Source organism: Apis florea, unplaced genomic scaffold (genome assembly GCF_048593485.1).
Source record: "Apis florea isolate Af1SG1 unplaced genomic scaffold, ASM4859348v1 contig_1615_pilon, whole genome shotgun sequence".
Classification (NCBI taxonomy): Eukaryota; Metazoa; Arthropoda; class Insecta; order Hymenoptera; family Apidae; genus Apis; species Apis florea.
This window is the reverse complement of record NW_028256416.1, coordinates 7,024,440-7,049,507: the sequence shown is the minus strand read 5'-3', so window position 1 is coordinate 7,049,507 and position 25,068 is coordinate 7,024,440. Positions and strand designations below refer to the sequence as shown.

The 25,068-nt window shown below is 31.6% G+C and overlaps 1 protein-coding gene across 4 annotated transcripts in view; it reads right to left on the bottom strand.

Moving 5' to 3' along the window:
- Positions 1 to 25,068, bottom strand: part of Fas1 (fasciclin 1 Fas1 domain-containing) — a 294,183-nt gene that overhangs the window by 5,010 nt on the left and 264,105 nt on the right. Inside the window, exons 8-13 of one of the 4 annotated variants that reach the window (XM_086904439.1) lie at positions 11,703 to 11,945; positions 10,657 to 10,683; positions 3,349 to 3,563; positions 1,224 to 1,386; positions 923 to 1,067; positions 606 to 647 (exon numbers count right to left, since the gene is read on the bottom strand). In XM_086904439.1, the coding sequence (XP_086760565.1) occupies positions 606 to 647; positions 923 to 1,067; positions 1,224 to 1,386; positions 3,349 to 3,563; positions 10,657 to 10,683; positions 11,703 to 11,945 (835 nt within the window). The remainder of the gene's footprint in view (positions 1 to 605; positions 648 to 922; positions 1,068 to 1,223; positions 1,387 to 3,348; positions 3,564 to 10,656; positions 10,684 to 11,702; positions 11,946 to 25,068) is intronic. The other 3 variants (XM_086904455.1, XM_031919304.2, XM_086904462.1) reach the window with 3 other exon arrangements.

The following is a 25,068-nucleotide window of genomic DNA, read 5'->3' as shown; positions in this document are numbered from 1 at the left end:
ATAGAAACATAAAATTCAAAGAAAACTTGTGTAAACTTATTTTAAGTGGTTAAATATCTTATTACAGCCACTTATTTGTAGCTAACAATTCCAAACAAAACTTCATTTCTTAATCTTTCTTAATTCTTTACTCAAAAATAATTTTTACTCGTCAACCCACATTTTCAAAATATGCACGTACATTCAAAATCATTCAAAAAAAAAAAAAAAAAAAAAAGATAAAATTTTCAAAACTTTTCACCATATACATTTAATTCTGAAAATATTTCAAATGACACACGTATGAAGCCACGATAAATCCAATAAGAATTTAGACAATGAAATTAACGCGTTCGTATATAAGAAATCGCCAGAAACGTTTGGCAGAGCACATCATCGCTTGATCTTCACGTTTATTATCCATTTATCGTAGGAAAAATCATTCGAACAGACAATCAAGTTTGAAAAAAATACACGCAATCAGGTGTACGCGCGTTAGACACGGTGCGTGAAAGTGCTGAGAAATAGAGAACCCTTCACAAATTGACAATATGTGCGCAGAGCTCGTACTGGTGGAAGCACGTGTCGTCGCTCATCGGCGACGTCTAAACACTGAACTCACTCACCCAAAGTTTCTGGACGGATCATGTTTTCGTCGTACTTGTCATCTAAATGTAACCAAATAGCATCATGTTTGAGAATGAACAGAGACAGGGCCCCGATAGATCGGGGCCTTATGTACGAAGCGTTATTTTCTCTCTTTATTCCATTCGAGAAGAACACAGCGGAACACAACAATAACGATACTCCCGGACACATTTACGTTTATATAATAACTAATTTGAAACAAAAATGTTTGAGTGTATCTGAGAATATCTGGGTAATTGCAAGAGTGCTTATGCAAACGATCATTTGTTAAAACGTTTCGTTATATCCTACATACTTTCGCTGTGCTCCCTGATACGAAGCTTCAGGCTGTCTCTGGCTGCTGGAAGGACGATGGTGTCGTTGTGCTTCATCTCCTTCAGTTTGGCCATCGTGTATACTTCGTCTGCTATCACGAGATGTCGTTCCAGGATTTGTTTTGTCTATGAGTAGATTTTTATATTGAAATTTATTGAAATGAGAGATATAAAAGGGGACAAGTTGTTTTCTAGATTAGACAATCATTTTTGACAGTATAAGAAAGTAAATAGTTTTAAAATGTTATTTCGAGGTATTATATATAGTGAAGATACACTTACGTGATAGCTGAATTCAGGCATAAAGATCTTTTTCGAAGTGGATGGGTAACTGATAGCCGCTACATGCCAGGCGTAATCGCGCGGTGCAAAGTAAGTGAAACGCGTTGACGTGTCGTTCAATTGGTCGTTGAACCCTTGTCGTTGTCCAAGGAAGTAGGTAGAACTTGAAAAATAAAAAAGTACATTGAAAAAATTTGTTTTAAAAGTGACAATAGAAATTCGAAAAATTGGAAATTCAAATTCTTCCATTTCCTAACTCTTGGTGGAACATCTCGTCAAATTCAGGATAACACAAAAACGAGAATTCGGTATTTTATATTTATATATAAATTTTTATTAAATCGATCAAGATTCTAATATCCCTAACACAAAATTTCCAAGCAATGCTTAGTTCCAAACAATTTAAAATCATTGATCTGATTCATAAATTCGATTTACATTCGTAACTAAATTTACCATTTCCATTTTAATAAGAGAAATGATAGTCAACATATTAACCATAATAAGTATGTTTGATCGTAGCCAAGTGGTAAGCATTCGATCGTATTTTTGAATGGTATCATTCGTTTGAAACGGTTTGTAAATCAAGAGAGAGGCGAGCAACGCGTAGTAAAAGGATGGAAACACAGAGGCAAACAAATCGATCCACTGGATCTTGATATTCGTAAACGCAGAGACGTGACGTATAGGCATAGGTAGGGAAGTAGTGCTATCGATGGCTTGTGGATATCATGGGTATGGGGTGATGGAATGCTGACATCACCATCCATCCACCGCATCGAATAACGATAGCTATCGTATAAAGGGACTAATGGCATTAAAGGTAGCGTATAACCGATCGTTTCCTAACCGATAGCTGTTCAACGATTCCTCGTAACAAGATAGGATACTAGCCGGCTATCCTTTCCTCTGCATGACGTTGCATCGTTTGCGATGAATATATCGTTTACTAATAAATTCGTCTAACCAAGCGCTTTGAGATACGTTGAAGCGAACGAATTGCCGTGCTCGAAGAAAAATACGCGTATCTGTCGCGGATTTAATACTTGAATGATCAATACTCTTTCTCTGTATGCTATGCTTTTGTCTCGACAATTGTAGAATTTTGGATCAATTTGATAGTTTTACACGATAGAATACACCTCGTTTGTTACCTAAATATTTAATCTCACTCGTTTCGATAAGGTTTTATTAGTATCGCAAAAGTTTATTTATCGATTATTGGAGGAATATTATTTAATTGTATATTCCATTATCGATGCATCGATAATTGAAATAACGGGAGAGGAATTAAATCGTGACGGATCTGGCCGCGCAATATTCACAATTCGAACACGTACATGGGACCAGTTTCATTAGGGCAATCTAGCAGAATGGATGTTTCGCGCATGAAAAGAATGTTTCTGTATGTGATGCACGAACAAACGTTGGGAACATTTAGAAATCATTAATAAATTTTATTTTTTAAATGTTAAAATATTAGAAAGTTATTTAAATATATATATTGTGAGGATTTTAAACTTCTTAATAATATTTATAAATATTCTTTATCATATCAGTTTTCGAATAGATTCTAATTTTTATTTTTCTCTTTATTTCTATCGATCTTTCTATTTTATCTTGACAAATGATTGTATAGGCTCGTTCGCTTTCCCGAATCAATCTGTTTAATCGTTCTTTTGAAATAGAATCCTTTAAATACGTAGGAATGGTATCAGTAAGAGATCAATTGCATTCAATAGAAATTTAATAGATCGACCAGAATAGCATTCGATTCTCCACATAAGAGCTGTGTTTATAGTTTCAATCAAGCGAAACAATAGCGATTGGAACGAAGATTTTTCATGCTATTTTAATTAAATTTGAGACACAATGGAATTATACTCAAATAAACGATTAAAATCAATTCCTTCACATAAATAGAAATGAAAGAGAAATAGATAAATAGGATAATAATTTCATCGGTATGATACAAAAATTATCATAATTATATAAATAGTAATATCTAAATCAAATATTTCTAAGGTATAATTTTTCAAATAATTATTTCCAAATTATTATTTCGCTCGTTTTAGAAAGAATGAATAATTTAATAATATAAATACACGCAAAAATATTAACTCACTTGAGCATAGGGTCGGTTTTAAGTTTTTCCAGCACGGTAGTGTATGGAACTCCAAGAACTCTGTCGATGATGTGAATCAATCCATTGGTAGCAGCGATATTTGCGGTAATTATTGTCGCGTTCACGCCACCTCCTTCGACAGTCATTATCTGGTTTCCGTTTGGTTCCTGAGCTACGTTGAAATACAGTTTCTTCTTGTCCGCTGCCGTGGGTATCTATAAAAGATCAAGGGATTTTGAGAAAAATTTTAAAATCGCGTCAACATGCTTTAACACACCGAAACAACGATATAGAAAGAGAAAATGAGTTATCCGTTTCTTCGAATAAATCGCGTAATGTGCAGATATTAGAAGGATCTATCAATACGCAATATTATATGCAATTTTACGAATTATCTTCGCTACTTTTCAAGTTTTTCAAAATTTTTAATTATCCAGGGAAAAAATTATATCAAACATTGTGCGGCTTCCTTTCATCCAAAAATAGGAAAAATATTTTAATAATGAAATTGTTGTTGAATAATTCATTATTCGGAAATTTTCGTATCGATATCGGTTAAATTAAATTGATTTACCAATTATAAAAATCAATTTCGTAGTGCTTCATTATTAAATCTGAGAAAGCACAGTGGCAAAGTTGTAATTTGGCAAATAATTTATAATTAACAGGAGAGAGTTTGGTGGCGCGATTTTATTCGAAGAACGGTTGAAAGTCAGTCTCGTGCAAACAAGAACTTGTACATATCTAACTGCAAGTTACGACGGAAGATGAGGGCCGAGTTAAAAGTTATGTGCGCTTTCCTACTTGCAACTTTCTCACAGAGAGTAGAAAGAAGAGAATTGGAAGGAATGTTGTTAGACGATAAGTCATCTTCGTTACGTGTGCATTTGTTACTTATGCGGAGGTAAGAAGAAAAAGGTTTAGTTTCGAGGAAAGCTTTACTATTCTAAGATATTTCGTTTACTGCTTTTCCAAGTATTTTCCTTCTTTTCTTAATTCTCTTATGTTAGTATAGTTAGTGGTTAAAGTAGAGTTTGAGATGATTAATATGAAATTTGAAATTAAATTGCTTAATTTTTTTTTTTTTCTTATGAGACGAATTGAAAATTTGTATCGTGTATGAAGGTATGAAATATGAATTAGAATAAATTATGACTTAATGTCTTAAGTGAAAGTTAATAAGGAGTTTATGAAATGAGATAGATTAACAAATATTCATTGTAATTTTATTAAAATGCTCATAGTTTATATAGATATTATAAAAGAATTATTTAGAAAATTTTAAACAAAATTTAAACGATTTCAAAATACACATTTATTTTTGTTCCTTAAATAATTCAGTATTTATAATAATTTGAACAATGAATATTCAACAAATTAAATATTATTTCTTTTCAATTAATTCTTGTACATCAAAATCATATTTTATCTTTATAACTCAACTTAAATAGTATATCATATAAACCACAGAAATTATCAGGATATCATAAGATGAATCTAAAAAAGGATTTGTCACGTTAATTCGTATTTGAGGTCGTGAAGTTAGTTCAAAGTTGAAAATTTGTTTTCCCTATTAGAGCTCTGGCATTTTCTCAGAAAGTTTAACGAAAGAGGAAAAGAAGTAAAAAGCCTCGAAGATGGAGGAGGAATAAAGAGTAACAATGAGCGAGAAAAAGAAATGCGAATAGAAAGAGAAAGCTTAAAGATAGTGATTTCTTTTCCGGTTGATCCCTTCTTATGAATTTCCCGATTTGCACTCGGCAGCGCCACTTGTGGTTACTCTTTCGATCTTGAATCGTTGTTAAATTCGTATATAAAGGTGAATCGAGACTTCTCAAAGGGCAGATCGAATAAATTCGATGAAAATCCACGCACTCGTTCTCCGGCTAAGAATTTTCCTATAAGCTTCTTTCCACCAGAGATCATTAGTTCATCTTTTACTTTTTGTTACTCAAGCTTCCATGCACTTTCCGCTTCCTTCGCTTCACGTTTCTTTCGTTTCATTCAATTTCATCTCCTTCGCTTCTCCTTTCTTCTCTCGATGTTTAGTACGCTTAAGAGCGATTCCGCTTCTTTTAATCGAGTTACACATCCACTCGAGGAGTAACGGGGCCTTTTAATCACAGTTCAGCAATTAGAAACTCTATCGGAATGCTGAACACGTTCGACGTTGGAAACGGAGGCATCGCCTTGCATTCGTGAGTTTTCTTTCTTAGTACGTATTTTCTTAATAATAAATCTTTTAACGTGTTGGTCAAAGGAAGCGTTGGGAATTCTCTGTTGGAAAAATTGATCGTAATCGCATTGTTTCTCCGTGATAGATTTCTTTCGAATGTGATGCGTGGTTTAATTATGAATCCTTGGGAATTTTTGTTCCTAGGCTTATTTGTTATTCTATCTTTTACACGAATTTTGTCTTATTTAGTTATGAGCAATTATGACGTAATTTCGTAAATATAATTTTTATTTCAATTGGAAGGAATAGAAAGGGATTGAAAAATTAGATAGCGAAGGTATCTTTGAAAAATATTGGACAAAAAAGATATCGTTCGCAAAGATTGTTTCGATATCCTATCTTTCGTAGCATGTGATCCAATTTTTCATCTTTTTCTTTTCGAATAAAACCCGTCTTCGATAAGAAATAGTTCCTCTTAATTGGCAATTAGCTAAGTAAAAAACGATATCGAACGACGTGGATGTTATTGATCGAGATAATTTATAGTATCGAAGAAAATTTTCCTTTAAAAAGTTTATTTTATATCTGTCTAATGATGTACAAATGTAATCAAAATTTCATAGAAATAATCGAAAATTTAATTCATAATTATCAGAAAATGCAAATTTTACGATCTTCGTTTTAATATTTCACGAGTGTAATTCTTTTATTTAATTTCGTTGAAATCAAATCTAAAAAAGAAAAAAAAAAAATTCAACAAGATTTAATTAAAGACCATATAATACATCCCCCAATTACACGATTGCTCAATTAAAGCGGCAAAAGACCTCTTAAATATCTGTTGAAACATAACACGGACAAAACACCACGAAATCACTAATTTCGCCATTACGCAGGACCAAGCAGCTGCACGGCAACTGCCATTTATCGCTTCCAAACGAATGGCGATTCAACAGCGGAATTGTATTTCGCGGAATGACGTCGAATAAATTAATTGCGACAACGTGGTGTGTGACTGCGAGGAAGAAAAGAAAAAAAGAAGTCGTTTTATCTGGAATATGGCCCGCTTACGAAACTTTGGTGTTTTCTCCTCCACGGTTGTTTTATCTTCGCATCAGAGGTTGGAGCCACGCGTCATAAAGCAGAAGAGCGGCGTAAAACATATCCGCGCGATAAATTGGCGCAAAAGTAGTGTCGTTTAATGCAAATAGGTCGACCTACGTGATAAAACGGGGAATATTTTGGCTGACCGTACCGTGGGAGCGATTAAAAGGCGAGACAACGACGCGTCGTAAATTATTCTTATTAGCTAGTTCGTTTTTAACGCACCATTTTCTTTATTTTCTTTCTCGATCGATTTAACGATTCTGGATGATGTTGGATTCTCGTTATTCGTGATGTGTTAAATGTGATTTTATAAAATATATATCGAAAATATCGTTGTACGAATCTTCGGGCCAAAATTTACTAAAATAAATGTAAATTCTCATTATATTTCGATGGCGTGATTCCCTGAATTGTTATAAGATTTTATTTTGAAAAGAAAATTTCAATTGTAATTTCAATTCTAACGATTGTAATTAACATTTAAAGTTAAAATTTCCGCATGACGTGACATTCGTCACATTCGAATGGGATAGGCTCCCGAGTTACATGTTTCGATATAAGTCTCGATATCTCTAGCTTAATTAGCGACTGTCAATTTTGATCCGTGAATGCAATTACCCGAAATCACCGATATAACTAATTACGCTTGAATATCCATGCCTCTATGACTCGGTACGCTGATACGGAACGCTGCCTTTAATTATATCCTCCGCCTGTTCATAAATTAACATTCTATCGGCGCGTATAAAGGCTTGATTTTCGTTCTACGATCAATCGATTGGTTGATACGCGATTGGTGACAATGGTGCGGAATATCATGTGGACTGGACGCGAATAATTGCAAGCGTTATAATTATAAATTTTATATTTTCAAGAATTATATAAGGAAATGAACGGATTAGCGACTACACGTTTTCCGCAATCATGCTCTGATTAAAATTTCATGGAAAATAATAACATTATATTGTATATTATAATCAGATATATAGAATTTATCGATATATAGAATTTCAATGGAAAACTTGATGATACAAATTATTCAAAGTATCGAACGAATACACGTATAAAAATAAATAATTTTGTTAAAAATAATTGGAATTTTTATTATAAATCTGAGAGTTCTTTATAGTTGCTTTATAGTTCTTCTATAATAACAATTCTTGAAGACATTTGTTTTAATAATTTTTTTATCAAGCTTCAATCATAAATATGGAGTTAATACTAAAATACGAAACGGAGCTCGTCGATATAAAGCAATACCATTCGGTAATGGAATACGTAAAAATTAAACGAAAAAGCATTATTCACAGGATGATCTAAATAGCATGGAAAATTAATCCATCGGTTATCAAAAAGCGATAAGAAATTACTTTTACAAAATGAAAAGAGAATACGTGAAATATTTTACGAATGGATTATGATAAAAGCTCTAAAACAGGCGCGCTAATATTCAGTTGCTAATTGTCGGTTATTAAACAACATTGAACAGGCCGATACTTATTAGCACGAGCTGTCTCTTTCAATATTGACTTCGTTTATCGATATACGATATATTAATTATCGTAAACAATTCGATAAATCGTTCTAATCGAAAATAACGGTTATAAAGATTTTCGCCACGTTAAATTTCACGTACAACTTTGCGAATAAAATTTCGTATAATCGATTGAACTGTTTTAAGAAATATTTTAGATTTTTATAAAGGCAAATTTCAATTATTTTTCTAGTTCGATGAATCAGTTGAATTTTGATATATATTTATGAAAGAAAATGAAATGATGAAAATAAATTAATTGTTTAATAATAAAGTTATAATATTAATCACGAGCAATGCCATGATTCTAAATAGAGTACTTTAGTCTCGTTTCTAATAATAAATAATGTTATATGTACATGTAACAATAATATATCGTGTATTAATATTTTAAGAAAAATACTCTTATAAATACCTCGAGAGTAAAATTACAATTTGAATTGTATTTTTCCTGGTATTTTTCATTCGTTTATTATACCAACGAAGGCACAATTTGTCATCCCGGATTTGCAAAATGCTTCTGCATCGCCCTATAAATTTACCATGTAAACACACGTGTAAACGAGCGGAAAATTTGCGAACGATCCGCAATGAAAGGAATAAAGTCGCTTGAATTTATTCAAACAGAAAAGAGCGTATGAATTATTCTTTTATGCGATTCCGTTAAAGATGTATCGCTTTAATTAAACGATAACCTGTTCCTTTCTTCTTTTATCTCGTTTTTTATCTCGGATGGAACGTATTTTCTCGGATATTTGAGGAAAACACGTATTATTGAATCGAAGTATGAAATATAAACATTTATTAATTGCATATTAAAATCCTTCTTTTGCTTAATACGAACAATATATTTTTCTCCATTTTTGTAAGATTGGACGTTAGTTTAGAAAATTTTATGAGGCATTGCGAAGCATTCTTATTTTATTTTATTTTATCGTGCAATGAGAATTTTGGATTATATATTTCGTTAAATTATTAAAATAATTCAAAAAAGAAAAAAGGATTTAATTAAAGTTAATTGTTCCGTATTAAGAGCATGGGCACAGAATTAAATAATTATTTCAGAGAGAGATTAATTTATAAATGCTCTTGCAAATGCTATATCATAGAAGCTATAACTTGCTCTTTTAATAAAAGAAAAAATTTTAACTCTAGAGAAAGAAGTTTTCCGTATTAACTTTTCAAAAATGAGATTATCGTGTAATTCGTGTATTATAAATTATCCGAAAAAAAGTTATGAGAATATTAAACTCAAAAATATGTTGAAACTTCGAAACTTCGAAACGTTTCTTCTACATCTTCCATTTTCATAAAGTCTCTGAGAAACTTGTTTCATAAGCGCATATCCGGGGGAAACCGTGTCTCCGTCATTCTTTACTTATTCCACTCGTAATGGAAGCCACAGAAACATTCAGTCAATAATGTCTGAAACCTACACAATCTTCTCAGAGAATTGAGAGCATGAATTCGAAACTGCTCGTATAATGCAAAGTACTTAAAGTACTTTAATAAATAGTATTATTGGTAAATTTAATAAGTAGAATTTAGATTATTGTTATACATACATATTTCTTGCACATCTATTAAAAAAATTTTTTTTTTATAAATATTAAAATAATATTATTGTTACTGGAAATTATTATTAATAATTATTCGCATAATTTTTTTAACGAGTGTAGTTCCAGTATGACACATTTGATAACACATTCCATAAATCGAATAAAAGTTTGTAAAAATAACGATGAGATGAAAATTTTGTAAAGTTCAATAAGAAGACTAAGTCGGATTAATTGTAAGTAGGTTGAAAGTTAAAAGTTTGACAACAGTCTTCTAATAATCAGTCATAACAACATAGACTAGTTCGGTCTTCTCAAAGTTTCTTCAAAGTCGACCGAGAACATCTGTTCGTTTCTCGATTGTACATTATCACTTAATCAGTACGAACAAACATTTTGATAGAATAACAAAGAAACTTCATTTTTTTCTGCGTTTTTTTTTCTTGATTTTGTAATGACGAAAAAGCAATGGCAGAATTTGATATAGTTTGATAATAATTCTGTAGCGAGTGTTAATAATTATAATGATTCGTAAAATTTAAAAAAAAAAAAAAAGAAAGATTGAATAAAATATAAGTATGTGGATCGAGAAAAATAATTTTAAGAAAAAAACAATTCAAATAAAATTCGTCTCTCTTTTCAATTATCAATTCAATCTCAAAAATGAATAATTGTAAAAGTAAGCAATTAAAACAAGAAAAATAACACGATTCAAAATAATGTAACCAACTGTTAGAATAAAAAAAGCTGTAGAATAAATTTTGTTTCGATAAAAAATATTTTTATACACGATTGATAATAATAATTTTATAAGAAGTGGCTTTAAATTGGGATCAATACTTGGAAGAAATCAAAAGCGAAGAGAAAGAGAAAGATGCAGAGAAAGTTCACGAATACTTGAAGAAACACTGAAAGATTGATGAATGTGTAATTACCGCATATTGTGGCTTCCCGAACGGTTTCTTCAAACAAAATCAGAAAACAGAAAAACATTGTGTTAATCAACTTGTAACTCCGTATGTGTGTAGTCGGTTTCAACATGAAAATGTATCGAGTATTAGTATTTTAAAAAGCAATGATCTAATTGATAGATGATAAATGAAAATGAACACGACCTACAATATTCTCTTCTATATTCAATTTTAAAAATTGGACAATGAATTATTATAGTTATATAATTCAAAATTGCAGGAAGTTTCGATTCGTTTCTTATTACTATTTTCAAATAAATTGTTTACAAGAAAACCCATCATCATTAATTATGTTCGAAACTTTTAAAAATTTCGGAATTATAATAATAATTTAAAATGTTATAATAGTTTTCATGCATTCTTCAAATTAGTTTCAATCTTAATATAACTTCGAACTTAAATGCAACTTGAAAACCTAATAAAACTTCCAAGATCATCCGAAAAATTCTAATGTTCTGATATCACGAAGCTCTTCTAAATCTCTTTGCTCGAGCTTTTAGATCACGAATACTTCAGGGCTCTAAAGACCATTAGGACAAATTGGAATTTCTTGAACTATTTAAAGTATCGGTGATGTTACTTTTTCGATTTTCAAGACCAGCAACACAACAGAGACCATCAATCTGTTCAAACTTTTTAAGCTTAAAATTTTTTCAAGTAATTGAAATATTATTACGATCATATATGAAGTTATAATTTTTAAATTCATTTTTTCATTCACGATAACGTCACATGATCACAATTCTTCTACGTTCTAACAAATTCCAACATTTCCAATAATAATCCAAGATTATAATTCCGAAACTTATGACTTTTCAACAAATTTACAAAATTTTCTAAAAATTTCTTCTAAAAGTTTCACATTGATTTCCAATATTTTTATATTTATAGAATATTCGATATTAAAACTAGAAGCGATTCGAAACTTTCATTGGTACATTTACAATAAATTCACGTTGAAGTTACACGAGAATCTTTCATCAAAAATTTGTAAAAATAAAGTCACTCACCTGGTTGACGCTCTTGTTCTTGATCTTTTCGATTGGCAATCGATCCTTGACGTAATGCAGGTTCAGCATCTCCTTGACACGTTCCTTGTCCTGCAATATCTTCTGGACGCCAGGTTCCTCGAAGGCCGCGTTGCTGGGTGCAAACAGCGTGACATCACGCAGATGGCTTATAGTGCTCATGATGTCTCCTCCGAAATCTCGGATTATCTCGTAAAATTTGTACACAGGTCCATCCCTTTTTTCCTAGATGTCGAGAAAAGATTTATGTTTATCGGTAATCGACGTGTGAACAAATATATTCTACTTACATGAGTTTGTTAATAAAGAAATAAAGAAAAATAGGAGAAAATGAAAATTAAGATACATAAGATATGTAAATGAAATAAAAAAGGAGGATCTTGTCGTTGCTTTGGGAACATTCGCACGAAATTTGCGAAATTTGCCCGTTTTGCTTCATTTTCTTTATTCTTATTCTCTTTTGTTAGAAAATTTTCTTCAAGTTAATTTTCAATTTAATAGAATATATCTCACCGATTTCATTCAGCGAAATTCTGTTTAGTGTGAAATTGAATTAACCCGTTAATTAAGACATTCTATAATTTTTAATAAAATTGTTTGATCTGATAAAAATTAAGAGTTGATTGCATTAGAGAAAAGAGTCGATTCAAGCCCAGATCTTGATTAAATTTCCCTGATCGAACGGTATACTGAAAACAAAAGTTCTCACTTCTTCGCAATTGAATAGAAAAATATCTCTCGTTTAAACTATTTCTTTGTTGGAACGTTGAATTAAAAGCAATCGCATTTTTTTCCCTTCGTGCGTTGAATTTCACGGTTCTCGATAGTTTGTACAAAGCGAAACGGGTGTAATTAACTTCGCATACTTCGTTTCGCGGAAGAATGACAAATAAAATTTATTCAGGGGATGAACACAAGAAGTGAAACATTGAAATGCGAATACAACGCTTCGAATTGGCGTGGAACGGATATAATAATTCACGTTCTTCTTTAAACGTTAAAAAGATAAAAAAAAAAAAAAAGGAAAAAAGAAAAAGCATACAGGATGAAAGGAAAAGAGAATAAAAGGAATATCGGAAAGAGTTTGAAGAGGCATGTTTGCGGAAATAGTTAAAGTTAATTGAAATTATTGGTAGAATCGTACCGAGATACGAGGCAGTGGCAGCCGTTTCGAAGACACAATTTCGGCTTGGATTTTATTGAACGGATCAAATTTAATAAACGCTATGCGGGATGATTCACGCGATTATATCAGGTCATATCTCTTCATTTATTCAAGCCGGGGAGAAACGTTGGAAAAAGCTGATTTAATTTCCTCTGATATACACGATACATCTCGTATAGTTGAAAAGGATCGTGTTTCGGGCTTTTCGTTAGAAATGGACAAGGAAATACCTCGAATTATGTTATGAAGGCTGTAATTTTATAAAAATTATAAAATTAATTATTCTTCAAAATTATATTATCGAAACGTATATCATTGACAAGTAATTTCTTTGCTACATTCTCGAACGAGAATTAACAAATTCGTGAAATAATCACGAATTTTTTCTACAGATTCATCTTCCAAATCCACGTAAATTCTGATCTTCGTGTTCTCAAACTCCTTTCCCCGTTCACCGCCCGTCAAATCCATTTTCTCCATCATTTTCTAAATCATTATCGCAACTCGATATCAGACCATTAAACCGATAACGTTCGCGACTATTTTTCCCGCTTTCAACGTTCGAAGAGTTACGACCTGTCGCGCGTAAATCAGCCCGCGCTATCTGTGGAAAGACGGCGTTTCGATGCGACGCGTCTTTCGCGATCAAACGAGCTTAGCGTACGCGTTCGTGCGTGCACGCGACTCGTCGTGCCGATAGAACGTTAATTCTCGACCTCGAGACGTGGATAACCCTTTCCGCCGTGGATCAAAGATCCCGCTAATTGATCGTCGATTCGAGACACGAGGAGCCGCGGAACGGAAACGAACGTCGCTGCTTAAGGCGTCGCCATCACTGTCGACACATCGCCGCTCTTCCTCTCCTCTGTCTCTTTGTCAGTGGTCGTTTCACTTTGAGCAAGGGAGGAAACGTGGATCGGTGCCGATAATTAACGTTGATTGGTAGTCTGGTGTTCCGCGTTCTTTCCTCGTTTCTCGGCGTTCGTCGACTTGGGGATAGGGCTTTACACGATGCGACGTCGTTCGGATATTGCGCTCGTTTTTTGGTAATTTTAAGGTTAATATTTAATAGTGTGCACGATCTCGATATATTGTTATCGCGGTAATTTGTGGATACAACGAAGGGATCTTCGTATCTGAAAATATTATGGTGGTTTATAGGGGAGAGGAAAGGATTGTATATTGAGAGGAAGAAAAATTATTGGGCGTTTTCAGACATTTAGTAGAGATCGTTTGATAAATTTGTTAAAAAAGGTTTCTGTGAACGATTTTTATTATAAATTTCTAGAATATGAACGCAATTCTTTTTTCTATATAATCTAAAGTTGTTTATTGTTCAAAATTACTTTTGATCTATGGAAAATTTTCTTATAAGAATGTTTAATTTTTCCATGGAAATTGTGTTTACATGATACAAATTGTATATGTTCGTGTATTAATATTACAAACATGTGCAAAATTACAACGACGTTGCATCGTTTTGTCCTAGCATTAGGATTTATGAAGAAAGAAAATGAGGGAGGAGAGAAAGATTTAGTAGCATGAAAAAGTATCTAATAGTTTCTTCGCTGGAAACAAATGAAGGCTATATTCAGAAATCGTGTTACGTGAATTCATTTTTCTTTTAATTTTATGACTAAAAATATCAATAGATCGTGGATTTTTATGCAAGTACATATTTTTCATAAAATTTGCACATTTTACATAAATCACATAAATATACGATGTATAATTACTCGAATTTATCGATTGAAGATCCAATTTACTTCGATCAAAGAGTTTCTTAAATCAGTTCAAAATATCCAATATAATGTTTTTTTTATAAAAAGTAGAAAATATGACTGTTCTTATATCTTTTCTTGTGATATTTAATAATTGTACAATGCGGTTTTATCTTCAATATCAATTGCAAGAAATCTTTCCATTAGTCTTCGCTGTCTCAACGAAAAATTTCAGTCTTTTTCATACTACTATCTCCAGACGTAAAAAATTGTATTATTCCAATAGTTTTTTTTTCTTCAATACAGGCCAGCTTAAAAAAAAAAAACATTTAAAATTTAATTAGATAATTTAATTTAATAATTTCTTTTATTATATTTATACAGAAATGAAGGAAATTAAAGGGAAAATGTCGATTACTGTTTGATTATTGATTCAGTTTCTATAACAAATTAAATTTCAAATTTTGGACATCTTTCAATTAAATGAATCATGTCTACTTAAGGAAGGAGTTAGGGAGGATTATCCCATTCGATATGGTTCTTATAATCGGCTGGCTTAAATACTTGGTAATTTAGTGCTTTGGTTAAGTGTTTAATCCTTTTAAAGGATAAATTTCATTAGCTGTTATTTATAGCAGGATCGATTAACGATATTTCACGTATATGCGTAATTCGTAGTTGAATCGAACATCGAAATAATTCTTTGTGAACAAATACATGTATCGAATGCATGAAATAAATTTTGATTGATTAAAAAATATGAATGTTATTAATACATTGTACGTATAGAATTCGAAATTATGCATGTTGCATAGTTAATGAAATTATGTATAAGATATCTATTATCATTAATTGAAAAATTATTTATCAATGTATACATAACGATTGCAAATTAACTAAATACTCTATTAACAATTTATTGTTTCGAGTTAAATATAAATTTTATATCACGCGAATCATTTATATAAATTCAAGATAAAATGAACGAATAATTAACAAATCCGTAATATGATAAATCACGCTTAAAAATTAATCGAGAAATTCATACAGTTTAATTATTGAATCGTACATAATTCAGAAAAATTTATTAATAGATATAATCCTCTCTATTCCATATTGTTTTTCGTTTTAAAATGGAAAAAAATATATTTTTAAATTAATATTTGACTTCATGAACTTCTTATTACTCGAATAGATCATTTTTAAGAATTTCCAGATGTGTAGATATTCTATTTGTACGAAATATTCAATATAATATTCCATCCAAAATTACGTATATTACTCCCAACTTCCTCCTTAAACTTAATTCATTTAGCTGGCCTGTATTCTTTCTTCTTTCATTTATTATCGTTTTGTGCAAGTTTGGCGGTATTTCATTCGACGGGAAAGGAAAGATTAAACCAAATATCCATGATGTAACGGATAAACAATATTGACATAGGATTCAAGGAATAACAAAAGAGAATCGAGAGGTTTGCTTGGCAGACAGAGAGGATTCGTCAAATCAACATCGACGAGTGGTATAATTTTAATAATAATACTGCTCTACGTCTAAAATTTCTACGGTGAAAATAAAGAAAAACTAAGGAACCTGTTGCAAACAATCTTTTGATTCGAAACGTAAAAGTTGGGACAAAGAAAACGGAGTAATTGCCTCTTCGAAATTAATTAAATTTACCAATCGTTCCAAAGGATTATCGTTCTGCTCAGATTAACAAATTGATTTTATTAATTAAGCCAAGAAGATATTGATTGATTTAGGAGAGTATAAAACATTGAAATTATTTTTAATTTTGATTATACATTGTAAACTAATTTGAAATAATATTAAGTAATTTGATTAAAGCAATTGAAATCTATAGACATTGTCCCTTTCAATTAATTAATTAGCAGCTACGGAGTTTTGGTGTTCCCTGTTTAATTTTTCGTGCTTTAATTTCAATACCTTTAAATCGCATCGGACTCTATTATTACTTCTTCGTTCCAATAATATTTAAATAAGCGGCATAACCTAATTAACTTTATTTCCTTTTCATTAGATTTTAAATCTTCGAGCATTTAATTTGTTGTTAATGTTAACTTTTTAATCTTCTTGGCTTATTATCATGTCTTGTATCTTTATATTTATTCTCAATTGGTATTATCATTTGAGATTAATTATTTTAAACATTTAATTTCATTTTATATTTTATACATGACAAACTACTAATAATTATCATCGTTAAAACGTAAAATACAAATTGAATTAAATTAAACTTTCTGACCATCCAAAGTACCAGCTATTAAATAAAATCAATCTAGCAGAACGAAACATCCTAACCTCACTTTTCTCGTTAGGCGATTATGCTTTAATCGCAGTTGCTCTACGAAATTAAACCAGAAATTCAAATTGCACAGTAAGCACAATCGGTTTGCGGAAAATCGACTGAGCTTTTAACATCAATTCGTAGAGAAAAATTATTTTTATCCATTTTAAAAGATTGTTCGAATCCCTTATTCATCTTTTTCATCAGATCGAAGCTTAACAAAGGGCCTTGCAATGTATATAAGACAGAAGACAACGGTTAAGATTACTCGAGGTTTTCAAATGTAAATCCACTTAGTCCTCCCAGTGAAATTTAACACTGCTCCAACATAGCAACCATAGTATGATATAGTATATCTTGTTGCCAACAATACTGGTGAAATGTTATCGAAAATACAGTTAATACCTAAAACCTTCGAGCAATTCTAACCCTATAACAATTCTGAGCTTGTTTGAAATCTTGGAATCTTAATATAATAGGCACAAGTGGTTATAGAGTGTCTTGAGATTGTTGTTCGATTCTCCTCCGACTGTTCTTACAGACAATAATTATCTCCTCCAAATTTTCTCAGAGAAATCAACATAAGCTTTACACGACTATAAATGTAATCGATCATTTTTGCAATAAAGTTACGCGTTTAATAAGTAATAATAAACAAGAGAGTCTTTTTTTTTTTTTTTTTGGTGTCGTGTGTATTCGGTAGTCGTTGATGAGTTCATTTAATAAGTACTTACGATGCCCTATACGACATGCAGAGTCCAATAGAGACATGCAAAGCACCACAGAATAACATCATTGAATCAATATAAGAGTAATAAACACATGTACACAATTGATAGAGAAAATTTGAATCGGCTATTAAAATTTTTTTTCTTTATTTCTTATTTTTTTCTTTTTTTTTTTTTTTCTATCTTTTCGTTTCGCTTTTCCATTTTCTTTGGAAATATTATATCGTCTACGTTGTGTTCCTTCCTTCGAAGACAGTGAATATACGTTTTGATATACGTTCGACGTCCCTTTTGTTTAGATAGAGGCTCGTTTGTGGACGTTAACGCGTTCAATCTGGCGTGGATTAGCCGGAAGTTGAACGTTATTCACCGTGGAATAACAAATATTTCATTTTTAGGATGTTTTCTAAATTTGAAGCGGTGTACGTCTAAATTAAATGCCGATTCGAGCGTTCAACAGTGATTACACTACGAAAATTATGCATTATAACATGGTAATCGTAATTTAATAAGCAAACATAAACTAAATAAATTCGAGTGTATTGATTCGAGTATCTTGTAATATATCTAAGAGCATCTAAAAACTTCCAGTTTCGTTCATTCGTGAACCCAAAGAATACTGTACCTTGTGTAAACCATCGAGAATTTCAGTCATCGCTTAAATAAACTGTAATCGATCACCTAAATCAAACATATCAATCCAAAAAAAAAAAAAAAAACAAAAAAAAAGAAACAAAAAGAATTTTATTCTTCAACGTAGCGGAATTGTCGATTAAATTTACACGCCGGTTTGAACGCGTTAAAAAATGAAACTAGAAAGGAAAACACACAAACGACAAACAAGGAACTAACAAACATAAACGTTATCGATTAAATCGAATTAAAAAGAAAAAAAGAAAATCAATCGCAACTTAAATATGGAAAAATCCCTCTTGTTCCTCAGAAGAAGAGAGGCCGTTGAATTATCAGCGACGTCCGGGGAATAATTGAAATTTTAATCGAATCGTTCGTTGCGTCGATTTCCAGCATGTTCACGACACGGTAAACGAACAAAAAGAGGGGGAAAAAAAATGGAAAAAAAGAAAAAAAAAGAAATAGAAAAGAAAAAAGAAAAAGAGACCATTGGAAAGATAGCGAACGACGAGGGGTTACAGTGTAATTTGCTCCAGGGTTCTTTTGTCTCGTTTCACTATGGAAGAACACCGCATGTTAATATCGGTGTAATAGAGATCGGACACGTGGCCGATAGTAATTTAATATCAGCATGCAATTAAACGGTCGGCTGCCGGCAATCGTGCCGATGAAAATCGTTATCGCGATAATAACCGGCGCGATTAAATAGATTACTTGGGTTATGCTTAGCTCGTGACGACGAAACCGGCTAATATCGGTCCTGAGCTCTCGAAAATTACAGAAACGTCTGGTTGGAGAATTTTTTTTTTTTTTTTTATTTCCAACTACGCGTTGTTTGAATCAAACCGTTTTTTTGAATTACGCGCGCTTATCGAACTGCGATTACTCACGAGTGTGGGCCACGGTTGTGCCTCGTATAACGCACAGTCGGTGGAAGAGATATGGCTGTGCCGTAAATTTAGCGAGGCGTGAACAAAGATACGCGTAAGTGGTCGAGATAAATTTAAAAAAAGGAAATAACACGGAGATATAGAAGTTATTTTATATTTTCTTGCGTTGTTGTAGATGTATAAAGTTTTGAAATAAAATTTTATCTAGGGGAAATAGAAATAGGAAGTTATGCGAGAATAAGATTTCTTTGAAGTTAGATTGTGATTGAAAATGATTATTTCTGGTGGAGAAGAAATAAATTTATGAAGAAAAAGTTTAAAAAAATGTAGAAATACTTCTCTATAGAGTAAAAGTCTCCATTTATCTGTAAGATATTTAAATGTCATTTAATATTTTTTTTCTTCAAATCAATAATATTTTACAGACAATTATATTTATACTCTCCAAAAATTAACTAAATCGTGTAACCCCTCAAACGTCGTTCACCATAAATCACGTTCAATTAAAGTAATAAGTAAAACTTAAATTCGAACAAAAACCAAACTTGATCTTGAATATTCTTTCATTGAAAATTTAAGAAATCTTCTGTAAGAAATCGATGAGAAATTAAATAATATCCAACTACACTACGCTTTAAAATCGGTTCAATCATTCATTTTAAGATGTCTTCTCTGTGTGTACTGTTCTATCATTTTCTTTTCTTTTCATTTCTTTTTTTTTTGCGATCGGAGGTTTCATCACCTCGACGAAAAAAGTCCTGTAAACAGTTTTATATCGTATAAAAAAATATGATTACCTTCGAGGATCACATCGCAACCGTTCGAACGAGATCGGCCGAGCGACGCAGCGATCAATCTTCTCGATAGGATCTCTCGAAAAATTTTTCGCGTTACTTGCATACCCACGCGTGCAACCTCGTTCCAACATACAATATCCGGTTTGGATTTAAAGCGAGCAACCGTGGCCGGAAAACGAATCTGAGACGCGAATCGGCCGGAAAAACGTTTTAACTCGATGAAATCGCGCCACGGGCGAGTTTTTTTCCTTCTCCTCGATCTTTTCACTTTTTAACGGAGCTCGCTGGAACCGAGAAAGTCGACGAGTCCTTGAGAAATAAACTCTCGAAAGTACGCTATCACGAAACATTGAATGGTAGCAAGATGGCGCGTCGATCGGCCGACGTTTCGTATTATTCCCTACAGCTTGCGCTTTTCTCTGTCAAGAAAACGTCACGAATGTGATCTCGAAATGACGTAACTCTTCGACGAGTTTTTCTTTTTTTATCTTTTTCTTTTTACATTTTTTCTTTTATTGAATGTTTTAGAAATACTAGAATTAATTACTACGAATTATATAACGTACTTTATGATAATAGTCTTACGTAGTCTTATATTTAGCGATAGATTAGGCGTGATGAGATGATTCAAAAAAGGTAATGAATGGCAACAGCGTTCATGATATCGAATGCACTGATTCATGTCTCATGATATATCGTGGCTAATGCCGTTCTGTGAATGTCACGAGGGCTATGCTTCTCTATTCGTGATTGTGTCGGCGGACAATCTCCGCGATTCGTCGGATCAAACACATCGGTGTACCGGTGCTCTCGTCCTTGGCAACATGCGACATTCAAAGGGAGCTAACAGTCAGTAGCTAGCAGTGCAACGTGCAGTGCGTATTCTCGCTAGACACTGGCGATTTACAAGGAAGATTTTCATTCGTTCTCGACATTGCGAATTTTTACTTGTATTCTTATAACTCGCGTAATTCGTTCGAAGCGATAAAACACGTCAAAGATTCGAGAATATACGTGGGTGTTGTGTTAAATTGTTCGTTAAATTAAAAATTCTAGAGGGTGCGTGAGTGTAAGATTAACTAGCGTTGCAGCTAGAAATTATTCTTTCTTTTAAAAATTTAAAAAAATTGGAAAATCATATTTTTATGTATCGTGGCTTACCAGTCCTTAAAAACTATAATCGAGTGAAATTTCTTTGAAACGATAATTTGTTGTAGAAATATCACTCGTGTAGTCTTTAAAGTTATAATTTCGGGTTACGGGTATATTCATTTTCACTAAAACTACTTTAGAAATAAAGTAGTAATGATAAAAAGTTTAAAAATTAATGATACTAAAAAAATTAATATAATTATACTTCTTGCTTCAAATAACTAATACAAAATAAAAAATATATTTATTTTTAGCAATATCAAAAAGCAACGTTCCAGACTATCTTACACAATATATATACAAAATGTAGTATGATGAAATTACAATAAATTGTTATTCGATAAGGAGGATTTAATTTCAAGCGTTTTATATTGCTGCTACAGTTTGGAACTAGGATAAACTATCTATATCAAATGCATTACGCGATTTTATTTAAAAAAAAAAAAAATAGCTGATAATTGAAAGTATCGTTTTCTAGACAAAAAGATTTTCACAAATGTCGATCAATAGAAGAAGGCAATGTACAAAGCGCGTGAGTAAAAGAAAGGGGAGAGAATATGTGAGAAAAGTCTCTTTCAGCGAAGCGGAGCTATTCGATTTTCCATTTCGATCACCTAGATCGAACCTCATTCTTTCGTCTTGGATCATACGTTATACATATCTTAACCACTAATCTTCCTTGCAAGAAACCACGGTGCATTTCTCAGGCAATAGCTAAGAATTCATTCGAGCGCTGTTTCCAAATCATCAAAAAGATATATCGAACAAAGTGGCCAATTCTCAACATTCTCATCATCGCTATCTATAACACACTCGTTCTAAACTAGAATCATGAAGCAGTGTTTCTAGAATCTCGTTTTTTCTTCGTAATAATAATAATATCTATAATTTATTATTCGCATTGGATTTTTTTCTGTATAATTTTTCGTTTTAGTAATATTTTGAACATTGAAGTTTCTTAAGTTTCACATTTTTAAAGAAAAATTTATAGAATCGATAGTTTTGATGCAAAGAATCGCAAAATGTCTAATGATACCTTAGTTATTTATAATCATACTTCAATCGATCCAGCGGATTTCCAAAAATAAAGCTATCGAAATTGTTCAGCATTCTTCTCCATTTTTCAATCTTACTTAATCGTAAAAAAAAAAATTCAATCAACACGATGATGTATTTACATAATTTAACGAGCGGGAGTATTTTCGTCAATTATAAATGTATCGAACGTTTTCCTACTCAAAAATGAAAAATAAGTAAGAGGGAAAAAAAGAAAAAAAAAATGAAATGAAAGAAAAGGAAAAAGAGAGGAAGGAACACACAAGAGCACAGGGTCCGACACGATTACTAAAGGAACTTTTTTTCGGTGTATCGAGAAAGCGGCTAACGGCCGCAGAATGAACAGCTGCATCGAAATGAGATTTTTTCCCCGAGGCTTTTAAGCCACCCTTTTTCGCGGCAAGCAATAAAGCCCCGCCGCTTCGTCACTCTGAAAACGCTTCTCTATCTTCTCCCACGAACCGATTTTCCTCCGTGCCCCGTTTCTTCTTTCCCTTTCGCCTACCGTGTCTATGCGCGCTCTTTTGTTTAGCTTCGCTTCATTTAATACACGGTCGTCGTACATTCACTGGACACCGAAGATTCACCTTTTAGCTCGAGTTTCCATCCCGAGTCCAGAATATGTCATCTAAAAAGTATTGTGCTTCGCGTGAAATTTATAGACAATTAATATCGAGATCGATGGATATTTGCTTCTCACGATTTTTTATTTCTCTGTGTTATTCATTCTGTGTTCTTTCTGGGTTTACTTTTTACTTCCAAATGTTGCATTTGCAATAACTAATATTGCATTGATACGATGTTGGTTTCAAAAGTGGTATCGTTACAATGTCTTTATATCCAATTCGATCAAATTAAATTTGGAAAATTGAACGAATATTGCATGTCAATATTGCATGTGATATTTTTATTGTTCTTTATTTATTTTTTTTTATTGTTCTTTATTTATTTTTTTTTCGTTACTTTATTATTAATTATTGCATATTTCTTCTTAATTAAAGTAATTAAATTAAGCATATTAAGAGAATCTGTGTAAATTCTAGAAGATCAGATTTAGATTAAATTGTCTTTAAGGTTTCAATTGGTACCATTAAACTAAATTTAGATGCGATTTTCATTAAGTGAAATCTCAATTAAACCCAGAATTCATATTCACATAGATATTGGATGGTTGTAATAGGATCTTGATCACGTTTACGTTAACTAGGTATATATTATAAGCCAATCAGAGCCGAATTAAATCCACATTAAACACAGATCTAAATTAAATCATAATTATAATATCTGTATGATCTGAATCAAAGGTAATTTTTTAATTAAATTTTGATTGACTTAGACAGAGCGTCAACAAATAAAATAACGGTTACAAACATGAATATATTAGATTAATTTTAAAACGCTCTTTTCTAACTTTATTTTACTTTTTAAATTTGTTATTAAGAATGCTGAACAAAATAATATTCTCATGAAAATTGAAATGCCTAGATTTTTTTTTAAATTTCTTCAAAAATATTTTTTATATCATTGTGATCAAGTAGAATTCATTTGGGATCGAATTTCGTTTTCATCGTATGAATTGCAATGAGTACAATTTTACGATCGACTTCTTTTTGCCATTGTTTTTCTTTCGTTAGTTGACAAAACTTGTTAGTTAAAACGTAAACGAAAACAGAAAATACAGTGGTGCAGTTGTTAATTGTAAAAGAGGGCTGTATCCAAACAACGAAATATTTACGCGGATAGTGAATTTCAGCACACATGGATACGACAAGTTGTTTTATCGGACTATTCGTTGCAGAATTAATTTCCATTGCCACGGGGCTACATTTAAATGAAACTCCCCATGTCTCGTATCCAATTGCCTCTCGATTCAAATTCTTTTTCTTGGTATACAGGATGAATCATCAGGTATTATTTTTTGCTCTTTTTCTTCCTTTCTTTCTTTCTTTTCTTTTCTTTCCTTTTTTTTTTTTAATCAAAATAATTAAATGTTTGAGCGAAGCAAACTTGACTTAAACGAAAAGATAAATAGTACAGTTTCTTGATCATATTTGAACGATTATTTTTTTCTTAGATTTCTCTCTTTTCATGCAAAATTTTATACTCAATTTGGTGACAGATTACGAGCAAGAGATATTTTTATCTTAATCTTAAATAATCTTAAATATCTTTTTTGAAAACAGAGAATTTTGAAAAGAAAATTTTTATATTTATCATATAATTTTTTCTACGAATTATTTCGAAATTTTCTTTAGAAATTTAATGCATCAATACCAAATTATCATTTTTAATTTTTAGAGAGTTATGTGCTAAAATAATTTATAATTGTATTAATAAGTCCGTTATTATTCTCTCTTAATTAATACAAAAAAAGAATAAAATTTTTTTAAATCGCGATAATAAAAAAAAAATGATTTATTTTTAAATTCTTCTCTTATCAGGATAATGAAATTCAGTAATTTATCATGTATTAGTCATTACAATATTAATTTCACGAGCAGTAATCGTATTGAAAATGAATATCGAAAATCGGAATTTTAATTAATTCCAAATGAATTCATTGAGAGTATAAATATACACATTGCTTCGATCAAATAAATTTAAATGCATAAAATAATAAACAATTTAATATAAAAATTTAACCAAAAAGTAAAAGAAAGAAAAGTGAGAAGATAAAGATTGTTAATTGCAAAATCATTCTTATGTCAAAATCATTCGAAAGTCGTATTTTTTCGAGCAAATAAAAAAGTAAGTTACAAAATTCTTCTTCCGCCGGATATGTCTATATATTACTCGTCGAGCTGCACACTGTCAATAAATACAAAATACATTTCCGCATGATAGATTCTATGCACCAAAAACAATGAAACAAATATAACAAAAACTCTCGCCCTATCGAT